Source organism: Callorhinus ursinus, unplaced genomic scaffold, assembly GCF_003265705.2.
Source record: "Callorhinus ursinus isolate GAN/ISIS: 27379988/994484 unplaced genomic scaffold, GSC_fseal_2.0 scaffold22, whole genome shotgun sequence".
Taxonomy (NCBI): Eukaryota; Metazoa; Chordata; class Mammalia; order Carnivora; family Otariidae; genus Callorhinus; species Callorhinus ursinus.
The window spans coordinates 14,451,826-14,468,798 of record NW_027397084.1 but is presented as its reverse complement, the minus strand read 5'-3'; the positions used below and the strand labels follow the sequence as shown (position 1 = coordinate 14,468,798).

At 37.5% G+C, this 16,973-nt stretch overlaps 1 protein-coding gene across 25 annotated transcripts in view; it reads left to right on the top strand.

The window, feature by feature from the left end:
• DST (dystonin) overlaps positions 1–16,973 on the top strand; it is a 478,114-nt gene that overhangs the window by 416,263 nt on the left and 44,878 nt on the right. For all 25 annotated transcript variants that reach the window (XM_073905137.1, XM_073905154.1, XM_073905136.1 and 22 more), the window contains 8 exons: positions 5,795–5,914; positions 6,106–6,213; positions 7,947–8,165; positions 11,702–11,905; positions 13,056–13,287; positions 14,384–14,610; positions 16,086–16,208; positions 16,339–16,440. In XM_073905137.1, coding sequence (XP_073761238.1) covers positions 5,795–5,914; positions 6,106–6,213; positions 7,947–8,165; positions 11,702–11,905; positions 13,056–13,287; positions 14,384–14,610; positions 16,086–16,208; positions 16,339–16,440 — 1,335 coding nt within the window. The remainder of the gene's footprint in view (positions 1–5,794; positions 5,915–6,105; positions 6,214–7,946; positions 8,166–11,701; positions 11,906–13,055; positions 13,288–14,383; positions 14,611–16,085; positions 16,209–16,338; positions 16,441–16,973) is intronic.

The window sequence follows — 16,973 nt, the reverse complement described above, 5'->3', positions numbered from 1 at the left end:
GCCTGATCACAAACAAGTGGAGTGCTATGTCACTTTATTTTTTGGGGGGTCAGTAGAGGAAAAAAGTCCTTACTATTAAATTTTATTCAGATTATCTTGCAGCACTTGCACTCAGGTACAAAGGCCTGGACTGTTTTGCTCAGTTTTGTACTCTTTAAGTGAATCACATAATAAAGTTTTATTTTGAAGTTTTATTGTATATGGCTTGAAAGCTAATAATCCATGCAAAGAAGACCCTTGTACTTGTTTTTCATGAGGATTTCTTTTTCTACATCTGAAGCTCCCAAATTAGTTGAATTTTCTTTCTTTTTTTTTTTTTTACAATTTTATTTTTAAGTAATCTCTACCCCCAGAGTGGGGCTTGAACTCACAACCCTGAGACCAGGAGTCAAGCGCTCCACTGACAGAGCCAGCCAGGTGCCTCAAAATATTTTTTTTCCTTTTTCACGTTGATGAATTATTACTAATTAATGAGTAGTTCCATTTGAAATAAGTAACGTCGTAAAAATTATTGAGCCAGATTAAGATGGAATTTTTTTAAGAGGGAGAGGTAGGGAGAGAGAGAGAGAAGGGAAGAGAGAGAGAGAGAGAGGGGGGAATCTTAAGCAGACTCCATGCCCAGCGTCCCTGAGATCATGACCTGAGCCAAAATCAAGAGTCAGACACTTAACCCACTGAGCCACCCAAGTGCCGCAAGATAGAATTTTTCATGTGGTTTTCAAGATTCTTTCTGGAATCCATATTGTTCTGATTTGTCCCAGTAGCAGAAAAAAGTAATGAATGAATGAAAAAAACATTTATTAACACTACTGTCTGTGAAACCATGAGCCCCTTCAATAAGTTTTATGAAAAATGGGGCTTTGCTAAAAAAGAATGTATAATATTATGGGAAATACAGGAAAAATAAATAATTCTGTTTGAATATATACATGTACACAGTCATTCTGGAAGTACTGCCCTTATAAGGGAGCTCACACACTCTGAGGACTAAAGCTCTGAATTTCTGTCTGGAACAACGTTCATGTGTCAGTGATCCTCTTGAATGTGTGACACTTGAAGGAGAGTTCTAATCATAGCAGGTAGGATAGTGTCTCTGCTGCCCAGACAATATCTTCGTCTTAAAGCAGCCTGATTTTGCATCGTTTTTTGGTAGATGTTGGTTTGTATTCAGATTTTGTTCAGGTCGCATGTCTAGAGGCTGTTCAGGAAAGGTCTCTTAAGCCCTGTCTTCCCTTTCAGATCCTTATGCAGTTGAATTTTTAAAGGTAAATGTAAAACTATTATTTTTACCCTTATTATATTTCTGGCTTGGGCCCATTATTCAAATGATTATCTAAAATTTTTTTCTATCCTGAACTGTTGACTAAAAGAAATTGACCTGCAAATAGCTTCAGTATTTATTTGTTTATTTGCAAATTTATTTAACTCGTGTCGTAACGGTGAAAGCAAATGGGGTCATGGTATATAGAAAAAAAAACTAACAATAATTTATAATATTATTATGTATTCTTCACTTGTATAATTTGTTAATTTTTCTTGTAAGATTGAAAGCATAACAACAGTACTCTCAATCAGTGCTATTCATGTTTGTGCCAGGTTATGACTGGCAGGTTATTTCCTTATAATGAGGGAAGTCCACTGATAAGCTTGGCAAATATTATTTAAAAATAAATTATGGCCCATGGTGATGAGGGTACAGCAAAACTCTGCTTGTGGGAGTATAAATTAGCACATCCTTTCTGAAGGGCACTTTGGCATAGCATATGCCTAAAAGAGAAAATGCGAACAGGAACTCACAGATGAGAGGTTATCTACACAGAACTTTTGTTGTTTTTGTTTTTAATTAACTTTTTAAAAGATAATTGTAGATTCACATGCAACTGTAAGAAATAATATAGAGATGATCCCATTGTGGGCAGTATTTTCCCCAGGGGTAACATTTAGCGAAATTATAGCGCAGGATCACAAGCAGGATGCTGACATTGATGCAGTCAGGATACAGAACATTTCATTACCGCGACTACCTCATGCTGCCCTTTTGTAGTCTCCCACCTCTGTCCTCTCCTTAGCTCCTGGCAACGACAGATTTTTCCTGCATTTCATTTCTAAAATGGTTGAGTACTTTTTAGCTACAGCCTCTTTCTCCTCTCCTTCTGGGACTCCAGTAATATGAATGTTAGGTCTTTTAATGTAGTTCCACAGATCCCTGAGGTTCTGTTGATTTTCTTTTCCTCCAGTCTATTTTCTTTTATTCAGATTGGGTAATTTCTGTTCTGTCTTCTACTTCACTGACTCTTTCCTCTGTGCCCTTCATTGGTCACATCCACTGAGCTTATTATTGTACATTTAAGTTTTAAAATTTCCGTTTGGTTCTTTATATAGCCTCTTTTCTTTGCTGATACTGTTTTATTGCTAAGGTCTTCTCTAATTTTTCATTCATTTCTGCTGTGTTTGAAATTGCTCAATGAAGCATTTTTTATCATAGCTGCTTTAAAATTGTTGTCAGACAGTGCTAACATCTCTGTCCTCTAGGGACTGGTGTCCCATTGATTATCTTTGTTTAGTTCCATTGGAGGTCTTCTTGGTTCTTGCTATGAAGTTATGAGTTTTGGGTCTTAATTAAACTTTCTGTTTTGACTGGCTTCCTCTGGCACCACTAGCAGAAGAAGCCAGGGGTGCTACCAGGTGGAAGAGATCCAGGTTCCCCGCTCAGCCCCTCATGATACCTAATGGGGCGCTCCTCAGATCTGCTGGCTGGAATGGGAGTTGGATGGACTTCAGCTCTCTGAGCAGCCTTTTCCACCACCTCGATGAAGGTGACTACGTTAACCACTAAGCAGTGGTGAAAATCCTGACTCTCCACTAGGCCTTCCCTGACACCACCCTAGAGGAGACGGAGAGGGGCAATTCATTACTGCTTGTGGGGGGCTCCCCACATGATCTCCAAGACACTGTGGGCAGGAGCCTTGTTACTGGCCCGTGGGAACTAAAGTTCCAGCTCCCTGTGTGGTCTTCTGTGACATCCCCCTGCAGCAGTGTCATCAGCTCCTTGTCCTCTTGGCTCATGAGGGTGACAATCTAGGCCTTTCTTGGCATGAGTGTGGGTGGGACCACAGCCTCTGTTCTGTGGTGTTTAGACAGAGTGGCTATTGTTTAAATGTTCTCTTGCTAGGGTGCCCCTTTCCTGGTCATTTCGCTGAGAGAGCAGCCTTTTCTTGGGGGTTTGTCTCTGCCTCTGGGTGTTTCTGGGTTGCATTTTCTCCAGTATCCAGTCTAGGATATGTGGGGCAAGAAGAAAACCTGGAGAACTCACCACCTCATTGTTCCTTGAGCGCCAGAACCCACAGCGGTTCTGCTCTCTTCTCTCTCCTTCCAGTCTTCTTACGTGTGTTTTGTATGCAGTGTATGCATGTGTACACCTCCCAGGGTTTTTAGGTGTACCTACGAGGAACAGGGAAAAGTATATCTACTCCATCTTCCCAGGAGTCTGCATAGTGTCGCAGAGTGTTTTACAAGAATGAATTATTTTCCAGTCTAGTTTCTTATCTCTACCCTTCTCTTTCCTCACTTAGTTACCCCCTACCCCCATCTAGATTTCCACATTCTCTTGAAAAATTAGAAGTTCTGGCAATATTGGACTTGAATGCTCACAGTGTCTGTTTCCCATTAAGTCTTCCAACTGAGGCCACACCGTTAGTTACCATTTACCACTGGTGCTTGTGGGGGCACTTGCCCACTTTGCTCATTTACGGTAACTGCTTGCCCTGGGAAGCATTGACTTCTGTCTGATGCAAGGTATCGAAAATATTTATGCTCTTTGACTTGGTAGTCAACTTCTAGGAATCTACCCTAAGGAACTAATTGGAGATGCCATCAGACATTTCTGTTTATTACAGGTTTGTTTATATGATAGCAGAAAATGCAGTGACCATAAATAAAAATATCCAGGTATGCTAGAATAGAATGATGTTACTTAAAATTCACATTTAAAAGACTATGACATGGGAAGTGTTCATAATAAATGAAAGAGCAGGATATGAAACTGTTTATACAATATTATACCGAGCTTTTATAAATTTTTTTCAACTTCTGGAATAAAATTCACTAAAATACCAACAGTATTAACTCCAGGTTTTAATTTTCTTCTGTATATTTTTCTGTACTTTATGAATTTCTGCCATGAATTGTTAAGATCAGGAAAATAAAACCTCTTAAAATATTTAAGAATACTCTTTGAAGTGGTTTTTGCTATTATTAAATGAGATGTAAAAAAATTATACGTGAGATGTTTCGGGATATACTCTACATAAAGAAACATATTTTGCACATATGTTTATGCACACGTAATATGGTAAATAAATGTGAATATTTCATGAGTTTTGCTAGGAGACTTATATGTAGATAGTGGAATGCTGCCCACATAATCATATGGATTAAAATGATGGATGCAATGATTGATCCAGCTATTGACTTTTTGAGCTGTTCAATTTGAGTAGTACTCTTTTTTTTATTACTATGTTATGTTAATCACCATACCTTACATCATTAGTTTTTGATGTAATGTTCCATGATTCATTGTTTGCGTGTAACACCCAGTGCTCCATTCAGTACGTGCCCTCTTTAATACCCATCACCAGGCTAACCCATCCTCCCACCCCCCTCCCCTCTAGAACCCTCAGTTTGTTTCTCAGAGTCTATAGTCTCTCATGTTCATCTCCTCACTCCGATTTCCCCTCCTTCATTTTTCCCTTCCTACTATCTTCTTCTTCTTCTTTTTTAACATATAATGTATGATTTCTTTCAGAAGTACAGGTCTGTGATTCAACAGTCTTACACAATTCACAGCGCTCACCGTAGCACATACCCTCCCCAGTGTCTATCACCCAGCCACCCCATCCCTCTCCCCCCCTCACCGCTCCAGCAACCCTCAGTTTGTTTCCTGAGATTAAGAATTCCTCATATCAGTGAGATCATGTGATACATGTCTTTCTCTGACTGACTTATTTCGCTTAGCATAATACCCTCTAGTTCCATCCACGTCGTTGCAAATGGCAAGATTTCGGTTTTTCTTTTTTATGGCTACATAATATTCCATTCCACACACACACACACACACACACACACACACACACACACACACACACACATCTTCTTTATCCATTCATCTGTCGATGGACATCTTGGCTCTTTCCATAGTTTGGCTATTGTGGACATTGCTGCTATAAACATCGGGGTGCACGTACCCCTTCGGATCACTGCATTTGTATCTTTGGGGTAAATACCCAGTAGTGCAATTGCTGGGTCGTACGGTAGCTCTATTTTCAACTTTTTGTGGAAGCTCCATGCTGTTTTCCAGAGTGGCTGCACCAGCTTGCATTCCCACCAATGGTGTAGGAGGGTTCCCCTTTCTCTGCATCCTCAACAACATCTGTCGTTTTCTGACTTGTTAATTTTAGCCATTCTGACTGGTGTGAGGTGGTATCTCATTGAGGTTTGAAGGAGAAAATTCTTATGATTACCAAAAACAAGGCAACAGAGTTAGCTGTGCTAAAATCATTAATGCTGTGTTACGCATCCAGTGCCTTTTAAGAGCTTGTGTTTAAATACTCTGTGGGAAGTTCTCCTTTCTTTATGACTTTAGTCATCATCATAAACTGTTTCAGGATACCATGAAGAGATAAGCTCAAATTTTCCACTTGTGTGGTAATTAAGATATTTCAAAGAAATGTAGAGGGGTATTTTTCTGGCACCAGTGACAGGAACTTTCTGACCTAATTATTTATCTTTTGTTTAGTTTGACCAAGCAGCTGATGCCGAGTTATCCTGGATTACTGAAACCGAAAAGAAATTGATGTCTCTGGGTGACATCAGGCTTGAGCAAGACCAGACCTCTGCTCAGCTGCAGCTTCAAAAGGTGAAGAAGTGCATTTCCAATTATATCAGAATTATTTGTTAGTGTGTCCCCAAGTGTAGACAGTGTGCTTGCATGATTTACTTTGCAAGACCCCTCTAGTGTAACTTAGTATTTTTAACATCTTTGCCTGATTGTTTTCATTTTAGTGATACACTCTCTGTTTTTTTTATCTTTATTTTGGTAAATCACAGACATTCACCATGGAGATTTTGAGACACAAGGATATTATTGATGAACTTGTTAAATCTGGACATAAAATCATGGCCACATGCAGTGAAGAGGAAAAGCAATCAATGAAGGTAAAAGCTTGTCTGTGTGACTGGCGGTGAGATTCTTGAATAAATGGCCTGTGTTAAGCTCTCAATCCTAGAGGAGCACATTTCCTTTATCCACAGCTGCCATTTAGACAGCTAAATCATTAGTTTTAAATAAGACATTTTTCAAGCTTACAGAGTGACAGTAAAAGGAATGTTCCTTAAGGGAATTGCCCTGGGGACAATTTTTTTTAGTAAAAAATTGCTAAAACTATTAAGGATTGTGTCCTTGAATAACTGGCACACATTAAACATTCAATGTTAGCTGTATTACTGACATTATTATCAGTATAAATTGTTACTATGTATGTCACAACTCTTGTTTAAATGCTTCAAAATATGTGGTTCTCTCTAATGCTGAAATTCATCCTGTGTAAAATTTCAGTAAGTTGTATAGGAAAAACAATGAGCTGAATAACTAAGGAAGCATCTAGCTTATGTATTTTTAATAATCCCTTTAAATTGATGAAAAACCAGCCACAAGTAAAAATGTTTAATTAATGTATATTAATGCTTCTGGTAGGAAAATACCCCACAGCAAAAAAATGACACAAATATCTGTGCCTAAGATCACATTTTAGAGTATACATTGCTTTTAAGGTATACATAGACAAAGTATGTAACTGTAGTGTAACTGTATACTGATACTTCCTCTTCTATTTATTCTGGCAATTTACTTATTTATAACTTAACGTTTCCTTTATTATTTTTACAAGACCTTGATATGAAAAATATTGATAATGATGAAATAATTTCTGTGTCATTCTGTGGTTTATTAGATTACTATGGTGCTCTATCTTCTGCTGTTGGTTTATGATGTGAATTTATGCCATAATCTAGATCACTGTGACCAGCCCACAAAATATAGTATATAGTATAATGTTCTACTCTGATTCTAATATGTGTAATTAATTTTGTTGACTAGCAGTTCCTCTTACAATTTCATTTGTGGAAGTTAGTCCTTGTTTTGGGCTAGAAAGTAATGTTAATGTTGCTAGACTCATATGAGACTTGTTTTCTAAGCTAGAAGACCTACAGGACCTAGAAGGATAGTTGAAGAATTTTGCTTATTATGTTTGGAAAGCTCAGTGTCTTATTCATACAAACTTGAGGCTATTTATTTGTTTGTTTATATTTTGGATTTTGTCACCTGATATTTGGAGGTGGGGGGAGGTTCTCTGTCATTAATCCCATGATTTTTGATGAAGACATAAAAATCCATTGTGTGAATATATCATAATTTATTAGCTTAATCTCCAATTACTGTATTTTTAAGATGTTTTCCACATTTCTGCTATTTTTTACACATATATGGGAAAAAGTTTTTTTTTATTGTGTTAAGAACACAACATTAGCATATAGTAGAATATTATTCAGCCTTAAAAATGAAGGAAATCCTGCCATGTGCAACAATATGAATGAACCTGAAGGATTTTTTTTTTTTAAGTTTTATTTTTAAGTAATCAAGAGTCACATGCTTTCCTGACTAAGCCAGCCAGGTGCCCCTTGAGGGGTCTTTTTAAATTCTAATTAAAATGAACTTTTATACATAGAACTAGTTACAATCCAAATAGGCTTTAATGATTTATTCATTAACCATGTATTTGTTGAGCGCCTGCTTTGCTCTAGGCATATAGTGCAAGAAAAAACACTGTGGAGTACGTGTGCTCTTTGGCCTGCTTGGCCAGCTAAACACATTTCATTCTCTTACTTTCTAGAAAAAACTAGACAAGGTGTTGAAGAACTATGATGCCATCTGCCAGGTAAACTCAGAGAGGTATCTACAGCTAGAACGGGCACAGTCCCTGGTTAACCAGTTCTGGGAAACCTATGAAGAACTTTGGCCATGGCTGACAGAAACACAAAGAATCATCTCTCAACTTCCTGCCCCAGCCCTTGAATATGAAACTCTAAGACAACAGCAAGAAGAGCATCGGGTAAGCTTGATATTAAAGAGAGGGTTGTATTCCCCATTAGAAGAGAATCGTGATTATGATGGTGGTTTTTGGCATATGTGCTGCTGAAGCAAGCACTGTCATGGTGGTTTTTTAATGCGGTTTGATGCCCTACCTTATTAGGAGATTTTGGCAATATCCTATTCTGGTCTGCACAGTTGCTTTCCTCAGAGTTGCTTACCTGTGTTCCAGAGTAGCAGTGAGCAGACTCATTGTGAATGTCATTAATTACATCACAGCTTTCCTAGAATATATGAAGTATAAACCATCCTGTACAAAAACTAAGTTCCTGCTTTAAAATGTTAGAGAAATAAGCTTTTGAAGTACTTCCCATTTAGGCATGTTGAATTGCTTTTAATTTACATATGTCGACTAAGTTTTACAATTCATATGGTATTGGTTGGAGCCATCTAGAATGTAAGCAAAGAGTAGAAATATATCAAAGCAGCATCATACAGACAAGACCACTGAGCTTGGAGGAAACAAACAATACAACAATATGTCAAAACACAAATAATGTAAAAGCTAGCTCAATGGAAAGGAAAAATGCTGAAGTACAAAGACAAGTTGTCTCTCCTCTGTTTTTCACTCTTTTGATGGTTTTTGCTCCTATAAGTATATATGAGTAAACTCTCTAGTGTATTTACATCTACAAATGCATCATGTTTTAAACATAAATAAAATGGTATGAAGCCCTTTCAGCAGTTACTTAAATATTAATATTGCCTAAAATTTTGCAAGGGTTTGAGAGAGGGCTCAAGACTATCAGAAAAGAATCTGGAGTTCTTGCTGTTTAGGGACTTACGAACCTAGTTTGTGTCTCCCAGATCCGTACAAATGGTACTCTGAGACTATTCGTGTGTGTGTGTGTGTGTGCATGCATGCATGCATGCATAGAAAGTTTAACTTGGTATGTTACATCATTGTTTGAAGGACATGACACACTTCTTATTAGTTTTGTTTGTTTACTTTTTTAATCTACTGGCATTGAAGAATATCTCTAAGTATTTGTTTACAAGAGCTTTAGTCAACACTTTAATGCAAAATGGAAATTTTATTGAGTTCTACCTACATCAGCAGAAGAAAGACTTAAAAATTATGCAGAATTGAATTTAATTTTAGTATAAAGATTTGTTTGTGGCAGAAATCCTGATGCCTATCCACTGAATAACTTCTAATATAAAATGTTCCATGGATTTCTTCTATTCTGAGGTGAGATTTGAGTAGCTATGTTTCTAGCATAATATCAGATAATGGAAAAGTTATTACTGAATTATTATTGAATTTCAAAACCGAGTTAATTTTCCCTTTTTAGCATAGTCTTTCAGCTCTCAAATTTACAGTTTCTTATATAAAGGAACTACAAAACTTTGTAACCCAGTCTTCAAATTATTCAATGAAATTTTTCATAATATTTATAGCCTTCTAGAACAGCGTTTCTTCTATAGCTCCACAGCTCATCTTCAGCTGTATTTGGGAAGATCTAGTTCATTCTAACTGGGAATGAAAAATGGCTCTAAGAGCCAGTTACTATATGGTAGATATGTTAAGGTCGCACGCTAGAAGTATCTCTAGTGTGACCGGACTCTTATGGCACTATGTTGCCAAGAACCATTTTCTTACATATGGGGCAAAGGACATCTACTGGGCCCTTTCTCCACACATACACCCAAGTAGACGTGTAGTACTACTAGACATCTAAAAAAGGAATAGTCTAAAAATGGGTCATCTCAGTACATCCCAAACTAAGGGACGTCCCATGGTGGTGCTGCACAAATGAGATCTACCTAGATGCTAGGCAACTCAGGAAATGTCAGCAGAGGTCTCTCATTTTATCTGATAGTCTCTTGATAACTCAGAGTGTAAGCTGGTTTTACAACCATGCCTTGTAGAGTATTGAAACCAGAACATGTGTACACATTCTTTTTTTGTGAGATTGTCTGTTAGCTGATACTACAATTACTATCTCCATTCTGTAAGGTAGCATGAATATATGATCTAATAATATGAAACAAAAATAAGAACATCTCAGTCTGGACCCCTCAGGAGATCCTAGATCCTAGACATGACCCTCCCATGTTCTTATGTGCAGCAGGTTATATTTGGACCACCCCGTTCTTTTATTTTAATTGAATTTATGTTTATTTACCTCTTTTTCAAGAGTTTTGAAACTACCTTCAGAAAAACTTCAAAAATGGTATTGGGGATTGTTGATGATGTAATGTACCAACTTCCTTAACGGTTTTCAAAATAATTTATATGACTGATTTTAGTGAGTACTTTAAATATAAATCTAGATCTGTGTAGCCATCTTGGTGATCTTGATGAATCATAGAAATGAAACTATTTGCAGGAGAAGATTGGTAGCTTTTCTCTAGACTATCTTTCCTGAATATAATTTCTCTCAGAGAAACTTTTGTTGGGGGCTGGGTAGCAAAATTGGAGATATACCTTCTGGTCAGGGCAAGGAACTTCTGATTAAGGAACCTAATCACTAATGTGGTACAAATGGAAGGCTCCTTAGTTCTACAGGGAGGCTAGCCTCAGGGAAACCTGGAAGCAAAGATGGATGTGGCTTTGGATTTGGCCCATGAAAAACTGCTCAGTGGAGGCCCTGGGTTCCATGAAGTGTAGATTTGTCTCCCTAGAAGGACTGGGGCTCCACCTGGATTATACACACACTCATTAGTATAAATATCATTATGTCTCTTGATTAGATGACACATCATGCAAAATATGTCATATAGTTTTCTTTAAATGCACTTTACAAATAATACTCCGTATATAGCTGTGTCAATCAGTCTGATAGATTGATTACCCTGTAGTCTTTAACATTTTAAAATAAAATAAATACAGATAGATTCATTCATATGTATATATCATACATGTCATATATGTATATAGAATAGATTTATACTTAGGTATATATAATGTAATACATATGTACACATCTTGTATTGGTTTAAATATATATAATTACAATACCTTGTGGGTTTATATCCCCTTAACTTAGCTTTAGGTATAGTTTTTTTTCTCTCTGCATTATGTCTACCCTCTGCTGAGCTTCTTTCCTTTTCCTTCCTTCTCTTTCTTCCTTCCTCCATTTTAAATTTTTGCATACATCCTGAGTATACAGAAAGAGACACCAAGAGTTATAGCTTGGTCTCTATAGGTTGGGGATATAGTGATTTCATAATTCTTTCATGTAATATGATCCTTGTCCAAGTGTACCGCTCTTGATGGGAAATGCATAACGAACCGCGATTCATTATTTCACTCAACCAGCATTTTTGTGTCTTACCCTTAAGAGAGACTTTGACATGACCAGACTGTTGTTTATTCTTTCTGTCAGGGCCATCTCTTGCTGGCAAAGAGCAGTATGGGCCATCCTATGGTAAATGCCTTGTGATGGGGAGGGTGTTTGGAGTTTCTTGCCAGCTGGATGCACTGGGCATGTAGACAGCTGTATTATGGAGGTGTGACCCCGAGATACTGAGAAGCTGTTTGGTTTGTTATAGCAACTGCGAGAGTTGATAGCCGAACACAAGCCTCATATAGATAAGATGAACAAAACTGGGCCACAGTTACTGGAATTGAGCCCAGGCGAAGGCTTTTCTATCCAAGAGAAGTACGTGGCAGCTGACACCCTTTACAGTCAAATTAAAGAGGATGTCAAAAAGCGAGCCGTGGCGTTGGATGAAGCTATTTCTCAGTCTACTCAGGTAATCATTTGCACCAGAAAGATGATTGAGCTCTTCCGAACAGAAGAGCATGGAAACACATTTTCTTGGATCTCCTGATTAAATTTCAACCAAAATTACTTCACTATGTTAAATCTGAGTATGGATGTTTTGGCCTCTCAGAGTGGTATTTGGCTGGTCCAGTCCTTGTATTTCTCTGTCTGCTTGTAGATACAATACAAAATAATTTTCAGTGACTTAAAAAACATACAGTGGTCATCACTGTCCAAATATTTAAGTAAGTGTCCATCCAGAGTAGAAAAGAATATTTGCCTTTGCGAGAGATAGAAGAAACTGTTATTATCATTATTAATGAGACACTCCCAAGAGGGCAATAAGAAGAAAGACTGCGTGGACTGAGTAAGAAGGAAAAAATATAAAGTTGGAAATTGATGTTTTTCTTTTTCGAAAATACTTTTTTTCAAGATGTTATAAATTTGAAATTACCTACAGGTTTTCCATTTTCAAAGTTGAGCTTTAATCATTAGATACACTGACATTAGAGTGGTCCATTTTCTGGAATCCTGAGTGGTGATTCCTTTAATATTGAGGATAGCGTAGAACCTGTGCCTGAGCGAGTTTTTATAACTTGCTTTATTGTCTGTGGTACCTTCCAGACAAAACTTTGAAATGCTTTCGTGAATCTGATTATGTGTTTGACCATGAATGAAATTCAGACTTCTGTTACAGTGTCAGGGAGGCTTTTGTTTTTGTTTCATTTTTTAACATTTTCCAGTTCAGGAAATGTATAACTTAAGAAATACCTTTATTCTCATCAAAAATGCTCTTGAGTCTTACACTTAATAATACAACTTTTTAGAATACCAAAGTAATGAGTAAAAACAAAACAGTTTTGATAGAAAAACACACAGATTTTTGGACTTAATTTTTAAAATTCATTTGAATTGTGATAAAATGAAGCAATGGATAAGATGCTGATATCAGGTAGTCCATTTATATATTAACCTATACTGTTTCTGACAAATACACTCAATTGGGTAGATATATTAACAGAGGATCGAAGATTTAATTCTTGATTGAGAAATTAGATGTTTTTTTTTTTTTCATTTAAATTTCACTTTTGATATCACAGGTCTTTTCCCCATAAATTATCCCTTTGATTTACTTCTAGTTCCATGACAAGATAGACCAGATCCTTGAGAGCCTGGAACGCATTGTGGAGCGTTTGAGGCAGCCACCTTCGATCTCAGCTGAGGTGGAAAAGATTAAGGAGCAGATCAGTGAGAATAAGAACGTGTCAGTAGACATGGAGAAGCTACAGCCATTGTATGAAACTCTTAAAAAGCGCGGAGAGGAAATGATCGCAAGATCTGAGGGCACTGACAAAGACATATCTGCCAAAGGTAATAATTCCAGAATAAGGAAACAATAGAGCTTTACTTTTAAAATAATTCTAAATGTTCATGCTGTTTACTGACAGTCTAATTGCATAATAAAGTGCCAGATTTTATTTTATTTTATTTTATTTTATTTTATTTTATTTTTTTTTAAAGATTTTATTTATTTGAGACAGAATGAGAGAGAGAGAGCACATGAGAGGGGGGAGGGTCAGAGGGAGAAGCAGACTCCCCGCCGAGCAGGGAGCCCGATGTGGGACTCGATCCTGGGACTCCAGGATCATGACCTGAGCCGAAGGCAGTTGCTTAACCAACTGAGCCACCCAGGCTCCCTAAAGTGCCAGATTTTAGAAAAGGTATTACCAGTGGGGTTGAAGGGCTATGTACATAAATCCCTCATTAATGTTTTCCTGTGTTTGTGGAATCGGTTACATACATAACGTGACATTATGCAAAAGCCATGTGTTCTCTGGGACTTTTAAACCAGATGTTTAAAAGATGATGCTAATAACACCAAACCTAAGGTTTTTTTTTCCTTATTACTAATCATACACTACTTTACATAATGGGTACCCCAGAATGGGTGTTCCCATAGCCACAGAAATGGCAACCATGACCTTAGCCAGCCATCTTAAAGATAGGAGCTGGGCGGTCCAAAGGAAAAGCACACACATAGATTAGTGGAAGTTTATGATAAGAAACAAGCCCAAAATACATATCCTACATTGTTAAATTCCTAGAACTGGACAGACATTGTTATTCTTGACTTGGAGAGCTTATGTGGTTATGTCATTTTCTTTGGAATTAAGGTCAGCCTTGGTAAACTTGAAACTTAGGTCTACACTGAGCTTACTTGCCTTTGAGCATCTACTTTTGTCAAAAAGAGCCTTGGTTCAGGAGGAGTAGGGTAGCCTGAGGTCTTGCCTTTGGAATATGCTGGGTTGGGCCTAGCGATACCCAGTAAACTGGGGTCAACCAAAATTAGATCCAGTTTTAGATACTTAGCAGATTGAATCACTGTTCTTATGTGAACTGAAACATTTGGCTTTGTTGCTTAAATGGCACTAACATACTGCCTTTTTGATACTATTTTGTGTCATAGCTGTTCAGGATAAGCTTGACCAAATGGTTTTCATTTGGGAGAATATACACACACTGGTGGAAGAAAGGGAAGCCAAACTACTGGATGTAATGGAATTAGCAGAAAAGTTCTGGTGTGATCACATGTCATTGGTAGTAACCACTAAAGATACACAAGATTTCATCCGGGATCTAGAGGATCCTGGAATTGATCCCTCAGTAGTAAAACAGCAGCAAGAAGCAGCAGAGGTAAGCAGAAAATCTCCTTTAAAGTTAAAAAAAAAAAAAAAAAAAAAAAAAGTTGTGGTGTAATGAAACCTGGGTTCCTTTGGTAAATATTCAGAGTTGCTCTATTAATATTTATATTTCATTCTGAAAGTGGAATGCCTGGTGATGTTGTAGGAGATAGGTTATACCCCAAAATTTCACTTAGTACGTATTTTAAAAGTTTCTATTCATCCCACTGCTTCTGCCTTATTTCAGGGCCTTGTTAGCTCCATTTTTGGCTTCTGAAGTCATCCCGAGTGGTAGCCCTACCTGCAGAGTCTCTTTCCTTCCCAGGCCTCCAGCCTTGCCATCAGTCTTCTCTTCAGATCTGATCTCACTGTATCGCTGCTTCAAACCCCTCAGAGGCATCCACTGCCTACTGTATCGAATCCAAACTCCCTCCAACAGTGGATGGGCCTCTCATAGCCTAGCATAGGCCAGCCTCTGTCTCCAAAGCCGTTTTGTCCTGAGGCTGCTTTATTAGAAAGTGGCTCCCCCAGCACTGCGGTGTGCTATTTCTAGTCTCTGTACCTTTGCACATTAGTTGCCTTGAGTGGAATGGCCCTATCTACTTTTATTTGTACCCCCAATGCCTAGTTTAGGGCTTGGTTTATGCTTATTAAGTGTTTCTCGAGTGAATGAATATATTCAGCCACAAAGATAAAAGCAAAAGTAGAACACTGCATTCCCCCCCTTTTTTTTGTAGTTTACAAGTCCTAAGGAAATGACATAAAATTTAATCCAGAGCTAGATTATCCTAAATCTACTAACAAGTATGCTAACTTGTATGCAGTTTTCAAACTCGTATTTTACTTACATCTGTTTTGTTGTTATTTTATTCTTTATGATCTACTCTTTGCAACTTTCAAATATACAACATAGTAGTATTAACTACAGTCACCATGCTTGTACATTATATTCTCATGACTTCTTTTTTAATAACTGGAACTTTGTACCTTTTCACCTTTTCACCCCCTTTGCCCATTTCTCCTTCCCCCATCCCCTGACTCCAGCAACCACCAATCTGTTCTCTGTATCTGGTTTTGTTGTGTGGGGAGCGGGTAGGGTTTTTTTAGATTTTTTTTTCAGACCACTTAACCTCTATTTTAAATGAATATTGCCAAACTGTTCTGTTTGGAACAAAAAGTATATTTCTACACTTTTCATTGTTACTAATATTTAAAGGAGCTTGTTCTGGTATTTGTTACATAGAATTAATTCTTTAAATATTGTTTTCATAATAAACATTTGATGTCTGTTACAAAGGATGCTGTTTTTTTCTTTAAAATATTTCTTATTGAAAAAATTTAATGCAGAAGCTTGGAAAAGAGAAAGAAGAAGAAAATTGATCTTAATCCCACCTCCTAGAAATAACTCTAATTAATGTCTTCGTGTACATCTTTTTAGTTCCAGTGTGTTTTTGCTTAGAACTCTAAGGCTGTTATTTCTTATTGTAGGCCATAAAGGAAGAAATAGATGGACTACAGGAAGAGCTGGATATAGTTATTAACCTGGGTTCCGAACTCATTGCTGCATGTGGGGAACCCGATAAACCCATTGTCAAGAAGAGTATAGATGAGGTGCGGCTAGCATATTTCCTTCTCTCACTAGAACGCATTTTTAAAGAGATCTTGTTTAACTAAAGCATATTTGATAGTAGTTGAGAACTTAACAGATGACACTAAAAGAGTTCTAATATTTATGTTGTAGTTAAATTCAGCCTGGGATTCTCTAAATAAGGCTTGGAAAGACCGGGTGGACAAACTGGAGGAGGCGATGCAGGCTGCCGTCCAGTACCAGGACGGACTGCAGGTAACGGGGTCACGGCGGGGCTGCTGGTGGGGAGGAAGCATGTGACCGAGGGCTGCAGATGCTCACATGGGCACCGCCCCAGGGCTGCGAGTGTGCGTGCAACTGCCTCGCCTACTTTGTTTTGTGTTTTGCCTTCTAGAAGGTAATTTCTCGAGATCTGTGTAGATCTATAGAGACATCTAAGTACATTTTTATGCACATGGTGAAATTTACTTTGAAAAGAAAAATTTTAATGTTTAACCAGACAGTGAGATGGAACCGAATCGGAGTTCTGTTCTAAAGTTGAGTGGAGTAAGATGAAAGGAGTAAACACTATCTAAAAATACCATGAAGTTTAAAGTCCGAAGTAAAGAAATTTGATTTGAAGCCAGTGTTCCCCGTGAACTAAAATAGATTTCTGTTTTATTAGGTCATAATCTGTTGTGTAAAATGTAAAATGTTATTCTTCCTTTCCATATACATAATTCCTTTTCATCGTTGTTTTTCACAGCCCTTAAGGGTTCTCATTCTGTTTATTAACCATTTTTTAAGTT